Raw genomic sequence first — 16,185 nt, 5'->3', positions numbered from 1 at the left:
TTGTTCAGCTATTTTTGGTGACTACTAGTACATTGCCCTGACACAAAATTTGGACTGAAAGTGTTTGGATTAAAAAAAGGTTCTAAGTAGGTATGTGTTCCTACATTTATATACAAAAAGGCATAATTTTTTTTTATTGAATTACAATGACATGTAATTAATTCTACTCATTTATTTTATTTGTCAAAAAAGTAGGCGCTATTTCAATCAAAATGCTCCCTCTATCACTAGCATCGGTAACAATTCGATCTAGTTAGTGTGTTTCGGATTCCGCAAATATAATTATACCATTTGAGAGACAGTTTAGTTCAGGTGATTAATTAATTTATTTATTTATACTATCCTCAAATTATACGTTTAATTTTATTTCTTATCTTATTTGATAATGTACGGGTCAACGCACATTGAGCAATATGATTGTTTTGCTAATTAGTAACCTCTTTAATTTAGCTGATTTATTACGAAATTGTTATTTTCTTATGCAGATTTCTAATGAAATTGATATTTGTTTGCTACGATTGACGTCAAATGACGTCTGTACTTCTGCCTATATATACTCAAAATAATCTGAATAAATTTAGTGTTAGATCGACTTTCATTGGGTTTGGTTTCCCTCATAACCTTCCCTCACATGTCATCTCTCACTCAACCATAGACTGTACCATACAGTTTTTTGGTCCTTCGAGGATTCATACAGAGAATGCAGCCTTGCTGTTGACAAGATTCATAGAGTGTTAGATCGACTTTCATTGGGTTTGGTTTCCCTCGTAACCTTCCCTCACATGTCGTCTCTCACTCATACAGACAGGACCATACAGTTTTTTGGTCCTTCGAGAATACAGCCTTACTGCTGACAAGCTGCGCAGTCATTCTGAACCTGCAAGCTACAAGACAACAGTCTTACTTCGAGGATACATACAGTCGTTTTGATCCTTCGAGAAAAAATAAATATTTCTTCGAGAAATCACTCAAGAAAACAGTCAATCAAGACTATAAACTCTACGGATTTCCATCGACATTTGGAGAATCCACATACAGTGGCCACAACGCTCACGTGGAATTTGTGTGACTGCGAATCGGTTGACTGGCTTCCCAGAAGCGGGTTCCACCAGTTAAATTGAGAAGGCGCAAACAAGGTCGCACTATCCACTGAGAGATTGGCCTGGACCTCTGAAGACGGTCCTATCAATTATACATCAACGTCAGCATTAAAAAATGATGAAAATGGAGGGATCACTTCAAATTTCAAATGCCACTAATACCTCACCGACGGATCGAGGTCAGGCAACAGAATTAATGTCACTCCAAAGAACAAACTTCCGAGCTTTTCATCGACAAATAAATCGCTTGAAAGTAGATGAAATCCAAGACAAATGGGAGCTGGAAGACGAGTTACGCAACATACAAACGCGCTGGAACGCAATAGACGCTTTGCACTTGCAAATAGATAATATCCTACAAGGATCGGATACCCAGTACGATAGTGAGTTTTACGCCTACGAAGATTCGTACAAGTCAATCAAAAAGGCGTTGAATCTTAAACTCACATCGACCATTCATCACGAAAAATCGACACCACAGATCGACTTGCCTACGTTTACAGGCAAATATACGCAATGGCCTACGTTTTATGACTTATACGTAGAAAGTATTCACAATAACAATTTGATTACAAAAACTCAGAAGATGCAACACCTAAAGAGCAAATTACGAGGAGATGCTGAACGAATCATCCAACATCTAACTATCTCAGCGGACAACTACGACACAGCGTGGGAATTGTTGACACACAGATATAACAATCCACAATTGTTATTTACTAAACAAATCGAAATCTTTATCAATCTGCCAGCCGCTCAAAAACAATCAGCCTACGAGATTAGACGTATTTACGACACGTCAATGGAATGTATCTACGCTATTAAAAACCTGGGTATCGATACAAGTACCTGGGACCCATTACTAGTTCATATTATTACAAAAAAGATGGATACAGTCACCTATAACGACTACAAGGAAGCCCGGAAAATGCCACGAGAATTACCTTCACTCTCGGAGCTAATGGACTTCTTAGAGAGCAAATTCATCGCTTTAGAACCAAGCGGCATAAGAGATAAAGAAATGTCGTCATCATTCAAAAAATATAATCAACAAAAATCAGTTAATAACAAGACTTACAAGCCTCAATTTCAAAAGGAACATCGGTATGGAAAATTAATAAACAAAGAATATCAAAGCGTTGCGACATACATGTCAAATTGCCCGATTTGTGACAAGAAACATCCCTTATACAAATGCGAAAGGTTTATCAAATTAACACCGGGCGAACGTTATCGAATTATCGAAGATTTTAACCTTTGTCATAATTGCTTGTACACACATAACAAGAATTTATGTACGTCAATGAAAAAATGCAAACTATGTAAAAAGAGTCATAACACAATGTTACATGACGCCTATACTATAAACATTAATAAGCAGTCTACAAACGCGCTGACTGACATGTCCAGTGGGTCATCAACCCAGCTGAATACTCAAACTCCACAAAAATATCAAGTGTCCTCCTGTGTCCTGAATAGACAGGATAGTACTAAGACTACTAAGAAATATGTGAAAAGCAATAAGAAATATGAAAAAAACAAAACCAAATTTTCTGTAAACGAGGACCTTCTACGAGCCTTATTAAAAAATCAAACAAGTGTCATAGAAGCGCAATATAACATTCTTCAGAGGAATGAAGAAATATTAAACAAGCAATTCGGAATACTACAGAAATGTCTAACGAATCTTTCTTTTGCTAGTAATCGAACTGAGAAGATAGCTAACAATGAATTACACATTTTGTCATCCTCAGTCTCAGCTATGATTATATCAAACCTACGACACTTGCAAGAAAGCGTTATAAACACTTTAACAAGCCTCGCAAACGGTCATTTAGATGCACATTTGTTGCCGCCTGAACAATTGGAAGAACAATTAAATATCATATACCGACATATACCGAATGACCTGACTTTGCCTGCCGATAAAAACGATTTTAAAGAACTTTATAAGTTAATGAAGGTCAACGGCGACATTGGTTCTTCTTATTTGATAATCGAAATCAAGATTCCTTTGGTAATTAAGGAAAATTTTGAACTGGATAGAGTAATAACCCTTCCTCAGCAGCATTATAACGTAGAATTTATCGCACCATACATTGCATTCAATCTACAAAAGGACTTACTACTCATCTTGACAGAATCAGATGTAGAAAATTGTGTCCACATACAGACAAACAAATTATTATGCGCTCTCGATAAGCCGATATACGAATTACAAATAACCAGCGGAATGTGTAACTTGAGTATACACAATACAACAATATGTAAAACAAAGGAGGCACCATGTCGCGTGCGCTGGGTCAAGTTACATAACAATAACATGTGGCTTTATTCCTGCTGTGGGAAATGCACAGTGCGCATATTTTGCATTGACACTGGAGTTGTATTGACAACACTGACCGGGAATGGCCTTTTACAAATCGGTCAAGGTTGTACAATAAAAGGTGACACCTTCTCTATATTCACTCAAAATAGTTACATGAGCCAAGTTAAGGTCCAAGAAAACATACCGATCCCAGCCGATTATTCAATATTAAATTCCATAATAAATACTTCGGATTTCCAACTGTTTACACCCGAGGATCATGAAGACTTGTGGCGCCGGATGAAGTCTCAGATCATTAACCTCAAGGAGCAGGAAAACGCATCACTCAGTATACATTAGGGTCTATTATTGTTGCGGGATGTCTGTACGGGACCATGCGATATCGCAGAAACAAAATTATACAGAGCAGTGCTGTGAAAGACGTCTCCACGACCGCAGTTCCAGTTGCAGCAGATAAGAACGAAGACCAGGAGGCCCCTGCTCCCCCGAGCGCGCGACCGCGATTCGTTCGACTGGACATACCAATTAAAGAGTAGTGCAGTGATGATTATTATATAAGTTATTTAAATCTAGGTACTTAAATTTTAATTGTATTGTTATTATTGTTATTGTAGATTTTAATATCAAAATTATCTTTCTTCTTTGAGTCGGCAGGATGTACGGGTCAACGCACATTGAGCAATATGATTGTTTTGCTAATTAGTAACCTCTTTAATTTAGCTGATTTATTACGAAATTGTTATTTTCTTATGCAGATTTCTAATGAAATTGATATTTGTTTGCTACGATTGACGTCAAATGACGTCTGTACTTCTGCCTATATATACTCAAAATAATCTGAATAAATTTAGTGTTAGATCGACTTTCATTGGGTTTGGTTTCCCTCATAACCTTCCCTCACATGTCATCTCTGTCCAACACTATTTGACATAAATGTTTAAACTCAGTCTCAAATAAATTATCAAGGAGTGAACACGTGTTTTATTCATCAAAATATACAAACCGTTCTGCTATACGAAATTGAACCTTAAACCTAAGAACATATGGTCCATAACGAGCCGAATTGAAGAAGCGAACGGTCAGTGCAGTCGGCCGCGTGAATACAAAAGAAGCCAACATTCCTTTGATACGGAATTGCATCGGTTCAAGTAAACAACTTTTTTTGTATGAAGTTTTACTTGTGATTTGAAAAGTTATTTTTATTAATTACAATGGCCTCTCCTACTGTGGAACAAAATAGATTATTATCTGCTTTAGAAGATGTGGCGAATATGATTCAGAAGGCTCAAACAAATATTAAAAAGTGTCCGAAACAAAGGTTAACAGAAGGATATATAAAAACAAGATTAAAAACTATCGATGAGTACTGGGAGACATTTAAAGAAACACATAAAAACCTTTTGAAGTGTACGCCACGAGAACAAAGGGGAGTTTTACCTTACTTTCTAAATGAAGAATATTACTCGTACGAAGATTTGTATATTTGTTTGAAAGGTGATTTAACAGATTTACTATCGAATATGGATTCCAAACCGAAAATTTTTGAAGAATCTAATTCGTCAAATTTATTACAAAATGCGCAGTCATCATTTGCTAAATTACCGAGGATTCAGTTACCAACGTTTTCTGGTAAATATGAAGACTGGCCCACATATCAAGACTTGTTTTTGGCGCTTGTACATAACACAACAATTAATGATGTGCAAAAGCTTCACTACTTAAAAACTATTGTGACTGGAGAAGCAGAGATGTTATTACGACACATTAAAATTACACAAGACAATTATAAAGGTGCATGGGAATTACTTAAAGCGCGCTTCGGAAATAAGAAAATGATTGTTTTTTCAATTTTAAAAAGATTATTTGGCCAGAAGAAAGTTTCGCATCAGTTAGCTTATCAAATTAAGAATCTTCTAGATACAACTACGGAATGTATAAGTAGTTTGAAAAATTTAAATATTTGTACAGATACATGGGATCCTATTTTGATATTTATAGTAGGACAGAAATTGGACTTAGAGTCATTAAAAGAATGGGAAGAATATTCTTATAAGAAGAACAGTGATGAAATGCCTTCGTGGGAGGATTTTAAGAATTTTCTCGAATCTAAATTTCGTACACTCGAACTAATCGCTCCGATTTCAACGGTAAGGGACAAACCACAAACTTCAAAGTCATTTCATGTCACAAACAGAGATCAGGAATTTCATCAAACCCAGCACCCTAATACTCATATACAACCTTCATGTTCCTATTGCAAAGGGGGTCATTACATTTATAGTTGCAAAGATTTTGCGAAGCAACCAATTGAACAACGATTCGAAATTGTAAAGAAGAATCATCTTTGTTTTAACTGTCTTATACCAAATCACAACGTATACAATTGTAAACATAAAACGACATGCCGAATCTGCAGAAGAAAACATCACTCCTTATTACATCGAGTAAAAGAGACAAGCGAAGAACAAGATACTCAACCAGAACAGATAATCACAACCGCTCACTTCTCTAAACAACAACCTGGTCATGAGGTGTTATTGGCAACAGCACAAGTGGAAGTCAAGTCAAGAGATGGTGATACACACTTGCTTCGTGCTTTGATTGACCAAGGCTCAGAAGCTTCATTCGTATCTGCGAGAGTCATTGAACTACTAGGCCTGAAAAGGATTAGTATCAACGGTGAAGTTTCTGGAGTAGGAGAAGAAACCCGAATACCTATAAAACACTTAACTTACCTGTCAGTTGCATCGCGATTTAACAGCAGTGAAGTCATAACAGTGAAGGCGTATGTGCTGAAAGCCATATCGACGAGATTACCTTCGAAGAACATCTTGATGAACTGGCAAGAGCTGCAAAAAATAAATTTGGCTGATCCGAACTACTATAAACCAGGAAGTATAGACATTTTACTGGGCGCTGAAGTCTTTAGTAAAATTATAGAAGATGGTTTAATTAAAATGCCTGATGGAATAGTAGCTCAAAAAACGTGTTTAGGATGGATATTATCGGGGCAAAGAGAAAAAGAGTTTATGAAGAATCAACACAACGTAATCACATTACATATAAGAAGCATGGTTACAGAAGATAATAATATATTAAAGAAGTTCTGGGAAATAGATAATGAATTATACAAGAAGAAGAAGATACTTACAAATGAGGAAGAGAAGTGTGAAGAGATTTACAAAAATACAACTAAAAGAGATGAATACGGAAGGTATATTGTACATTTGCCACTGAAACAAAGCATAGAAGATACAGTCCAGTTATGTGGAGATACAAAACAAGGAGCTATAAATAGATTCAAACAATTAGAAAGGAAATTTCAAAGAAATGAGAAATTAAAAGAAGAATACTTAAAGGTTATAAGAGAATATATAGCAATGGGTCACATGATAAGATCTGAAACAACAGACAAAAATTTTATATACTTACCTCATCACGCTGTAATCCGCGAAGACAAAGACACTACTAAGGTTAGAGTAGTATACGATGCATCAGCAAGTGGCTCTAATGGGAAATCTTTAAACGATGCCATGATGGTAGGTCCTGTATTACAACCTGATCTTCGAAGTCTGATAACCACTTGGCGTACATACAAAATTTGTGTAGTAGGAGATATAGTGAAGATGTATAGAATGATAAATATAACAGGAGTACATACAAATTTACAACGAATCGTCTGGAGAGACAGCCCTGATAAAGATCTCGAAAGCTATAATCTAACAACTGTCACTTTTGGCACTGCAGCAGCTCCATATTTAGCTGTCCGAACGTTACATCAACTAGCTGACGATGAAGCCCAGGAATATCCACACTCTGCACCTGTAATCAAAAGGTCTTTTTACATGGATGATTTAATGACGGGAAGTGATAGTGAAGAAAAAACTAAGAAAAAATGTGAAGAAATTAGAATGATATTACGGAAAGGAGGATTTATTATGCAAAAGTGGTGTAGTAATTCCGAGGAAGTTTTAAGATATTTACAAGGAGGAGAGAAAAAAATAAATGATACAGTGGAGATAAAACTAGATAAAGTTATTAAAATTCTTGGATTAACATGGGATAGGAAAGAAGATATATTTAAAATTACTGTGAACTTACCTGAGATGATACATCCTGTGACGAAGAGATCCATTCTATCAGATGTCGCCAGATTATTTGATCCGTTTGGATGGTTATCGCCAGTTGTCATAACTGCTAAAATTTGGATTCAAAAATTGTGGCTCTGTAACTTGGGATGGGATGACAAGCTACCGTTACATATGTGTGAAGACTGGATAAGATATAGAGAAGAGCTGACACATTTGCAAAACATACAGATACCACGATGGTTAAAAACAACTAAAAATAATTTTAATACGGTAGAATTGCATGGTTTTGCAGATGCATCTACTCAAGCATATGCTGCTGTCACTTACCTTAAAATTGTGGACGGTGATGAAGTACATGCAATGATTCTCGCGTCTCGTACTAAGGTTGCGCCGTTAAAGCAGCTGTCAGTACCTAGACTAGAATTGTGTGCCGCGGCTTTATTGGCTGAACTCATGTATGATCTTGCAGAGTTACTAAAAATAAATAAAGATAACACATTTGCCTGGACGGATTCTATGGTGGTACTATCATGGTTACAAGCTCAACCTAGTCGTTGGCGAACCTTTGTTGCTAACAGAGTATCAGATATATTAAGAGTGCTAGACAATGATCGTTGGAGACACATTAAGTCTACTGATAATCCAGCTGATATTGCAACTAGAGGTCTAAGAGCATACGAACTTGAGAATTACAACATTTGGTGGTCTGGACCGGAATGGCTTAAGAAAAATAAAAAATTCATGGAAAGGAGAGATGACATTCCACAGACGGAACTAGAAATGAAGGGATGCTTACATACAAAGATAGAAGATGAAGGAAAACCCATCTGGGAACGATTTTCGAGTTTGTCTAGGATGAAAAGAGTATTAGCTTATTGTAGAAGATTTTTAAGGAAAGGTAAGATAGAAGAAAGACAAAGTTATTTGACAGTAAATGAATTGGAAAGGGTATTAGAAGACAGTATAAGATATTATCAAAATTTAATTTATGAAGAAGAAATTGATGACCTCAAAAGGAAGGGAATAGTTAAATCTAGAAGTTCCTTAATCACACTTTCACCCTTTTTAGATAAAAAGAGTTTGATAAGAGTGGGAGGTCGATTGCAAAATGCTTCGATGCCTGAAACGCTTAAACATCCTATAATAATTCCAGCTAATCAACACATAACAAAACTTTTAATTATTGAAGCACATATTCGAACACTGCACGGCGGGATTCAGCAAATGATGGCTTTTCTGAGAACAAAATACTGGGTTATCGGATTAAAATCAGCGGTAAGAAACTGTATACGCAACTGCAAAGTTTGTATTATCGATAAGGCCAAAGTGAAGCATCAGTTAATGGGTCAGTTACCACTCACCAGGGTCAATGCGTACAGACCCTTTTTCAATAGCGGAGTTGATTACGCCGGCCCTGTAATGCTAAGAACATCAAAAGGTCGTGGACACCATGCTACCAAGGGTTATATTTGCCTATTTGTGTGTATGTCTACTCGTGCCATTCACCTTGAGGTAGTTACAGATTTGACTTCACAGGCTTTTATAGCGGCATTTCGAAGATTTGTGGCTCGCAGAGGGCGTTGCGCACATTTAATGAGCGATAATGGGACGAACTTTGTTGGTGCTGCCAAAGAGTTAAAGGAATTATTTACAAAGACTATGAATAACGTGACAAAGGAAGTGGCAGAGTTATTAGCGAATGATGGCACAACATGGCACTTCATACCACCAAGAATGCCTTCGTATGGAGGCTTATGGGAGGCTGGTATTCAATCGGCTAAAAGACACCTTACGAGAATCAATAGGGATACCAAACTGACTTATGAAGAAATGGCCACACTTCTAGCTCAAGTCGAAGCTTGCCTTAATTCGCGTCCACTATGTCAGATAGACAAAGATACAATTTTGACACCGGGACATTTCTTGGTCGGTGAGCCGTTAATAAGTGTTCCTGATACAAATTACGAAGAAAGGAATATTAGTTTGATGAGTAGGTGGCATCTAATACAAAAAATGACAAAGGATTTTTGGCAGCGATGGAAAACTGAATATTTAAATACACTACAACAAAGATATAAATGGCAAACTAAGGTTCCATCGCCTGCGGTTGGTGATCTTGTCATAGTTAAAGATGAAAACACACCTCCAACCAAATGGTTATTGGCCAAGGTCAAGCATTTACACCCTGGAGCAGATGATTTAGTGAGAGTATTAACAGTGCAGACACCGGGCAACCATGAACTTAAGAGACCATTATCGAAGTTAATATTATTACCCAAAGACAAAGATTACAATTAAGTCATGGTGGGCGGTTAATTATATGAGTAAGCTATATGTATCTACAAATAAAAGTGTATATGAATGTATATGTGACTGTGTCATAAAAAGTGCTGTGATTAAGTGTAAACTTTAACAAAATATGAATTAAAGTAATTGATTGATTTAAGTATTTAGAATTTACTTTGTATTATTATGTGTTTTTCAAGTTCATAGTTCTGAGACTTAAATGTATTGAAGTCATTTATGTGAAAACAAAAATATTTACAAAATTATGTTTTATGGACAGATTACAAATGAATTGTGTTTAATGTTTGTAATAATACAATTGTAATTTGTATTCAAGATAAAGCTAGTTTCACCTAAAGGATGTAAATGTAGTTAGACTTTATTTAAAAACAATTGTTTTTGGTGGGCGGTATGTCCAACACTATTTGACATAAATGTTTAAACTCAGTCTCAAATAAATTATCAAGGAGTGAACACGTGTTTTATTCATCAAAATATACAAACCGTTCTGCTATACGAAATTGAACCTTAAACCTAAGAACAATCTCTCACTCAACCATAGACTGTACCATACAGATAATATGTTTAATATAAATGAATTACATTAGCTTTATCCTAAGACGTAATCCTCTTTGCAGATTTGAAACTTCGCAGAGCTAGTGCAAGGAGCGTTAAGATAATTTAAGCTTAGTTTAATTTTAATGATAAACCAATTCGGTTGATAATGGTATGAATTTTATATATATATAAGCTGACACCGCAAACGGCGTTTTGTCATTTATGTTATAAACCCCCTTAACCCCTCCCTGTAGAACTTAGGGATATGAAAAATAGATGTTGACCAAGTTCAGACTTACCCGGTTTCTATCCTTCTATTATTCTTTTCTGTAAGATATATACATACATAATATAAACTACTACCTTGGAACTTAAAAAGCCGATCTATGCCAGCAACAAAGCCAGCCCTGCGGTCACCAACCCGCATGTCCAGCGTGGTGACTATGGGCAACACACATGCGTTCACGCCATTTTTCCAGTCCAGTAGTGGACTGCGAAAGGCTGCTGTGATGATGATGATGATTACACATATATATATATTTCTTTAACAGTACAGTCATATGAAAATTGTATATAAAAGCAATAATATGTTATAAAAGATCGTTAAACAATGTTCATAATTATGTCGTGAAATAAGACAAGAGAACAACGTTGCGAAAAATAAATAAATAATAAATAAATATCTACACAATACACACACGGTCGTCTGTTCCTAAAGTAAGCAACTTAATGCTTGTGTTATAGGTAACAGCCGACTGGTATATAGCTACATATTTTTTTTTTCGATAAACATACTTATAAATAATACATATATAAATATATAAATAAATATTTATATTACACTCAGACTCGGGGTGGGAATCGAACCCACAACCCTCGGAGCAGAAAGCAGGGTCACTACAAACTGCGCCAACGGGCAAGTCAAAAATGATCATAACAATATTATTATACTGAATAATAACAAGTTTTCAACCTCGTTGAACACCACGGTAAACTCATTCAGTTTAGCCTTTTAGTTATTAGCGTTTACTGAATATAAAATAATCTTTTAGTGGGTATTCTGAACAATTACAAAATCTACTCAAAGCTTTGTGTGATACATTCGTTTACTTAATTATTAATGTATTTAAATTATCTTAAATAAAATATGACTTGATATAAACTCTTTTGTTTTCGGTAACATTTGTTATCTTTGTTTTCTTTGATTATTTGTAATTAAACTAACAAATGCTATGAGGTACAAAATTACTTTTTACAATTGTTCAAATGAAAATTTATATAACAATAATTTTAATTGAGGGCACAGCAGGAAATTTACTGCTCAAAATATGGAGCAGCTCGACTGGGTTAGTACCTCGATCTTACAGAAGATCACGGCTAAATATTACTGCTTTCAAGCAAGTTCCTGTTGGTGACTAAGGTAACCAGAGCTTATAGTCGTCGGCAACGCGCTTTCTATGCGTCTGGTGTTACAGACGTCTATAAGCTACGGTAATCGCTTACCATCAGGTGAGCCGTACGCTTGTTTACCACTCTAGTTGCAAAAAATAACAATAATAGTATTAAAAATAACGTGCTTGTACGAATAATTTTTTAGACATGCTGTTATATCAAATCAAGACTAAACGTTTTTATATTTCGAAAAGAAAAATATTACGAAATGTTAACAGAAAATATATTTATTGTGTAAAGATTCGTAAGGAAACTAGAAAGGCCAAAGAGAGTATTAAGGTTAGCGTGAATACCGCACAACCACTACGGATATGTGTGTACGTACAAAATTTAACTTCCAGTCATCATCATCATTACAGCTTATACAGTCCACTGCTGGACATAGGCCACCACAAGTTTACGCCAAAAATAACGTGAACTCATGTGTTTTGCCCATAGTCACCACGCTGGGCAGGCGGGTTGGTGACCGCAGTACTAGGGGTTTATTTTTACAAGTTTGCATATCATATGTCGCAACGGTTACAGCCATGGATTCTAGCCGTTGCGCTGGCGGTTGCGGGTTCGATCTCCGCACATGACAAACATTTGTATTGGCCATACAGGTGTTTGCCGTGGTCTGGGTGTTTGTGCAGTCCTTGTGGGTCTTCCCACCGTGCCTCGGAGAGCACGTTGAGCCGTCGGTCCCGGTTGTTATCATGTACACCTGATAGCGATCGTTACTCATAGTAGGGAATATATCCGCCAACCCGCATTGGAGCACCGAGGTGGATTAAGGTCTGGTCCTTCTCCTACATGGAGAAAGATCCCTATGCCCAGAAGTGGGATATTACAGGCTGAAGCGATACACACACGGTCGTCTGTTCCTATGGCAAGCAACTCAATTCTTGTGTTACAGGTAACAACCGACTCTTTTAACACTTTTTTTTCATAAAAATACATTGAAATAATACATATAAGTATAAATATATACTGCTTTCAAGCAGTGTAGTGTTTCTGTGGTGAGAAAGGTGGCCAGAGCTCTTGACTGAGCGATTGGGAGTACCAGCTACGCACTTACAATGCTTATGGTGTTGCAGGCGTATAAAGACTACGATACCCGCTTATCATCAGGTGGCCTGCACGGCTGTTTGTTTCTTAAAAAAAAAAAACACTAATGTCATTGTAGTGTTACCGATTCACACAAATTGACCCCATTTAACAAAAGCCATCAGAATCAACTCAACATATTCACATACCGTATCGTAACAAAACAAACATTGTAAGTTATTTAGCAGACGCGCTACTTGGCATCATTCCGCAAGTTGGCAGTAAACACGGTCTCGTGTTGGCAGCGTATGTCTAAAAGCCAGGCCTATATGAAGATATATGTTCACGACTTTTTTATATTACTCATATCATTGTAAGCTACTTTCTTTACTCGTTTTTGGCAAATATATAAATAAGTTTTTACATTGTAGTTAAATTGTATTTTATTGCTATGAATAAATAGTAGTCACGTGGTATTTCAACTACTAGATGTTGTAGTTTATCGATTTTGACTGATTTTAATCTTCAAAGGTTTGTGTAAAATTAATTTTATGTTTGTTTTTATTTTAAATTCGATGTCCGCTTCGTGATAATCAATCTTTGTTACAATTGTATTGTAATATGTGGGAAAACAATTCTTATGTTAATTTCCGTGTAATAATCTGTGAAATATAAAATCCAATCTATAAAATGACTCAAATAAACCTTTTACGCTACATAAACGCTTCATATTCAAGGGCCACAGTGGAATTTTCTCCTGTGTCGGGGGTTCGTCAACACACACAATACACTAGTACAAACGCCCATACCACGACAGACATCTATATGTCAAATACAATTTTTTGTCACTGTGGGGATCGAACTCTCGTCCGCTAGCGCAACAGCCAGTGCCGTGATAGCTGCGCCAACGCGTCGTGGAATAAATGCTAGAACAATTTAATCTTTTATGTAAAAATACGTGTATTAGATTATGTTACCATATAATGTTTTCTAAAAAAAATATCAAACAAATAAAAAACTGTCTCAGAACTCCTTTAAGTATCAATAAAACACTCGAGTATATTTCATAACTTTATGTAAATAAACAAAAATTTGCATCGAAATTCCCAAACTCATCGCTTCCTAACTCGAATTTCTCGAACACCTCGTTGGAAGTTTCGAGAACAGTTGGAAATTTTCATTGAAATTAATCTATAGATATAACGCTAACGTCTGTCGTAAAATACTTATATATAATTGTAAATAGTAGTTGACGGTTTATATTTAAGTGTTTACACACTTTTAACAATAAGTAGTAATTTGTTTCATTTATTGTGGTTATAATTAAAAGTAATTAACTTATAGGATATATGAAAGGATTTGAAAGTGAAGTGAACTTACAAGTGAACGTCGAGTGGAATAGATTGTTTTCATTTGTCACACATTTATTTTTATATCCCAATTAAATGAAAAGCTTAGAGTTAATAAAACGAATAAATATCTTATAACGTACCCACACGGCCGTCTATTCTTAAGGTAATCAACTTAATGCTTGTGGTATCGATAACAGCTGGCTGTTATAGCTAAATATTTTTTGATAAATTTATATAGAAAAATACTTTTTTTTTTATACCACTAAGTCGACAAACAAGCGTACGGCTCACCTGATGGTAAGAGATTACCGTAGCTTATAGACGCTTGCAACACCAGAAGCATCGCAAGCGCGTTGCTGACCCTATCCCCAATCCCCCCGAGAGCTCTGGTCACCTTACTCACCAACAGGAACACAATACTGCTTGAAAACAGTATTATTTAGCTGTGATCTTCTGTAAGGTCGAGGTACTAACCCAGTCGGGCAGCTCCATATTTTGAGCAGGAAATTCCTGCCGTGCCCTACCTCAGTTAAATTTACATATATAAAATATACAAATTTATAAATATGCCCAGACTCACGTGGGAAACGAACCCGCAACCCACGGAACAGAAAGCAAGGTCACTACAAACTACGCGAACGGGCTTGTAAAATTGTTAAGGTAATAGATACTAAGGTAACATTATTATAATACTAGCTGTACCCGCGACATTGTCCGCGTTCATTTTAACAAAAACTTATTGTTCTGTTTGCAGAGTTATAAAATAAATAAATTTCTAAAATAAAAGCCAGTTAAAGTCTTGTCAAAATCGGTCCAGCCGTTCAGAGATTAGCCGGAACAAACAACAGACAGATAGACGGTAAAAAATGGTATTGTGGCATACGAGTATGTATTATGTATACATCCATATGCATTTAGTAAAAAGCGGTTATTTTTAATATTACAAACAGACACTCCAATTTTATTTATTTGTATAAATGTATATGACATATTAAGTTAATAAGACTACTTGAAACTAATTAACTAACTCTAACAATTAATTAGTACTACACCGTCGTTCTGGTTATATATTCATTAACAGTGTAACTTATAACTCACTTATACCCGTAAGTACCTAAGGATAAGTTGGTCTTAGATAAGTTTAGCGCTAATCTCTATACCGAGTCTACATCCGCACAGCGGTGTAACTGACTCTCTCTGACTCGGGCTTTATTTTAGATAATCCACTGCCTCGATAACAACTTTGAATTCCGTACTATAAAATTTAAATATGAAAATTCTTCGAATGTATTTTTGAACGAAAAATAGCGTCTAATAATATTGTTATATAATCTTTATTGCACTTAAAAATTTTGTAAGGTACAAATTTAGTTAGTAACGGTGGACTTATTCTCTAGAAGAGATCTCTTCCAGTCAACCTGTGATGGTGAGAACGAATGTCTTAAGCAGGCTAAAAAAGTGCAGAAATGTAAATAATATACAGATACTTTAATTTTTTTTTTTTTTTATCTTAACTAAATCTTTATTTATACAAAATATTATACATATTTACAATTCAAAACTTAAGGACTAAATATTTACAGATAGTTTTGGTATAAATCATGTCCGCGTGGAATTGTGCCAAGAATGCTGGCAGCATTTCCCCGTTGAATCGCTATGCCGATTCTCTGGGCAAAAAATGCACCAGCCCTCTTGTCACCAGTGGAGGCAATAAGGCGAGGTGTTATCTCATTTAAAAAACTTTTAGCACTGCTACTCCAAGGTCCAAGTGTTTCGACTGCAAACGGCACAAAGATGTAATTTGGAATTAGTGACGAATATTTGTGCCGTTTAGTCGTTTCAGCTTAAAATAAAATAGTTAATTAAATAATATTCATCACTTCACTTCAGCCTATCGTAGTCCACAGCTGGACATAGGCCTCATGTATTTTGCCCATAGTCACCACGCTGGGTAGGCGGGTTGGTAACCGCAGAGCTGGTTTTGTCGCATC

At 35.9% G+C, this 16,185-nt stretch overlaps 1 protein-coding gene across 1 annotated transcript; it reads left to right on the top strand.

The window, feature by feature from the left end:
- Nucleotides 1-4,640: 4,640 nt before the first annotated feature.
- Nucleotides 4,641-9,818, top strand: LOC123656088. Its single transcript, XM_045591810.1, has one exon. It carries the CDS (start codon nt 4,641-4,643, stop codon nt 9,816-9,818), a length of 5,178 nt encoding a protein of 1,725 aa, XP_045447766.1.
- Nucleotides 9,819-16,185: the final 6,367 nt, after the last annotated feature.

This window comes from Melitaea cinxia, chromosome 8, assembly GCF_905220565.1.
Source record: "Melitaea cinxia chromosome 8, ilMelCinx1.1, whole genome shotgun sequence".
NCBI classification, from domain to species: Eukaryota; Metazoa; Arthropoda; class Insecta; order Lepidoptera; family Nymphalidae; genus Melitaea; species Melitaea cinxia.
Note: the sequence above shows the minus strand (reverse complement) of the source record. Positions and strands in the feature narration are given on the sequence as shown.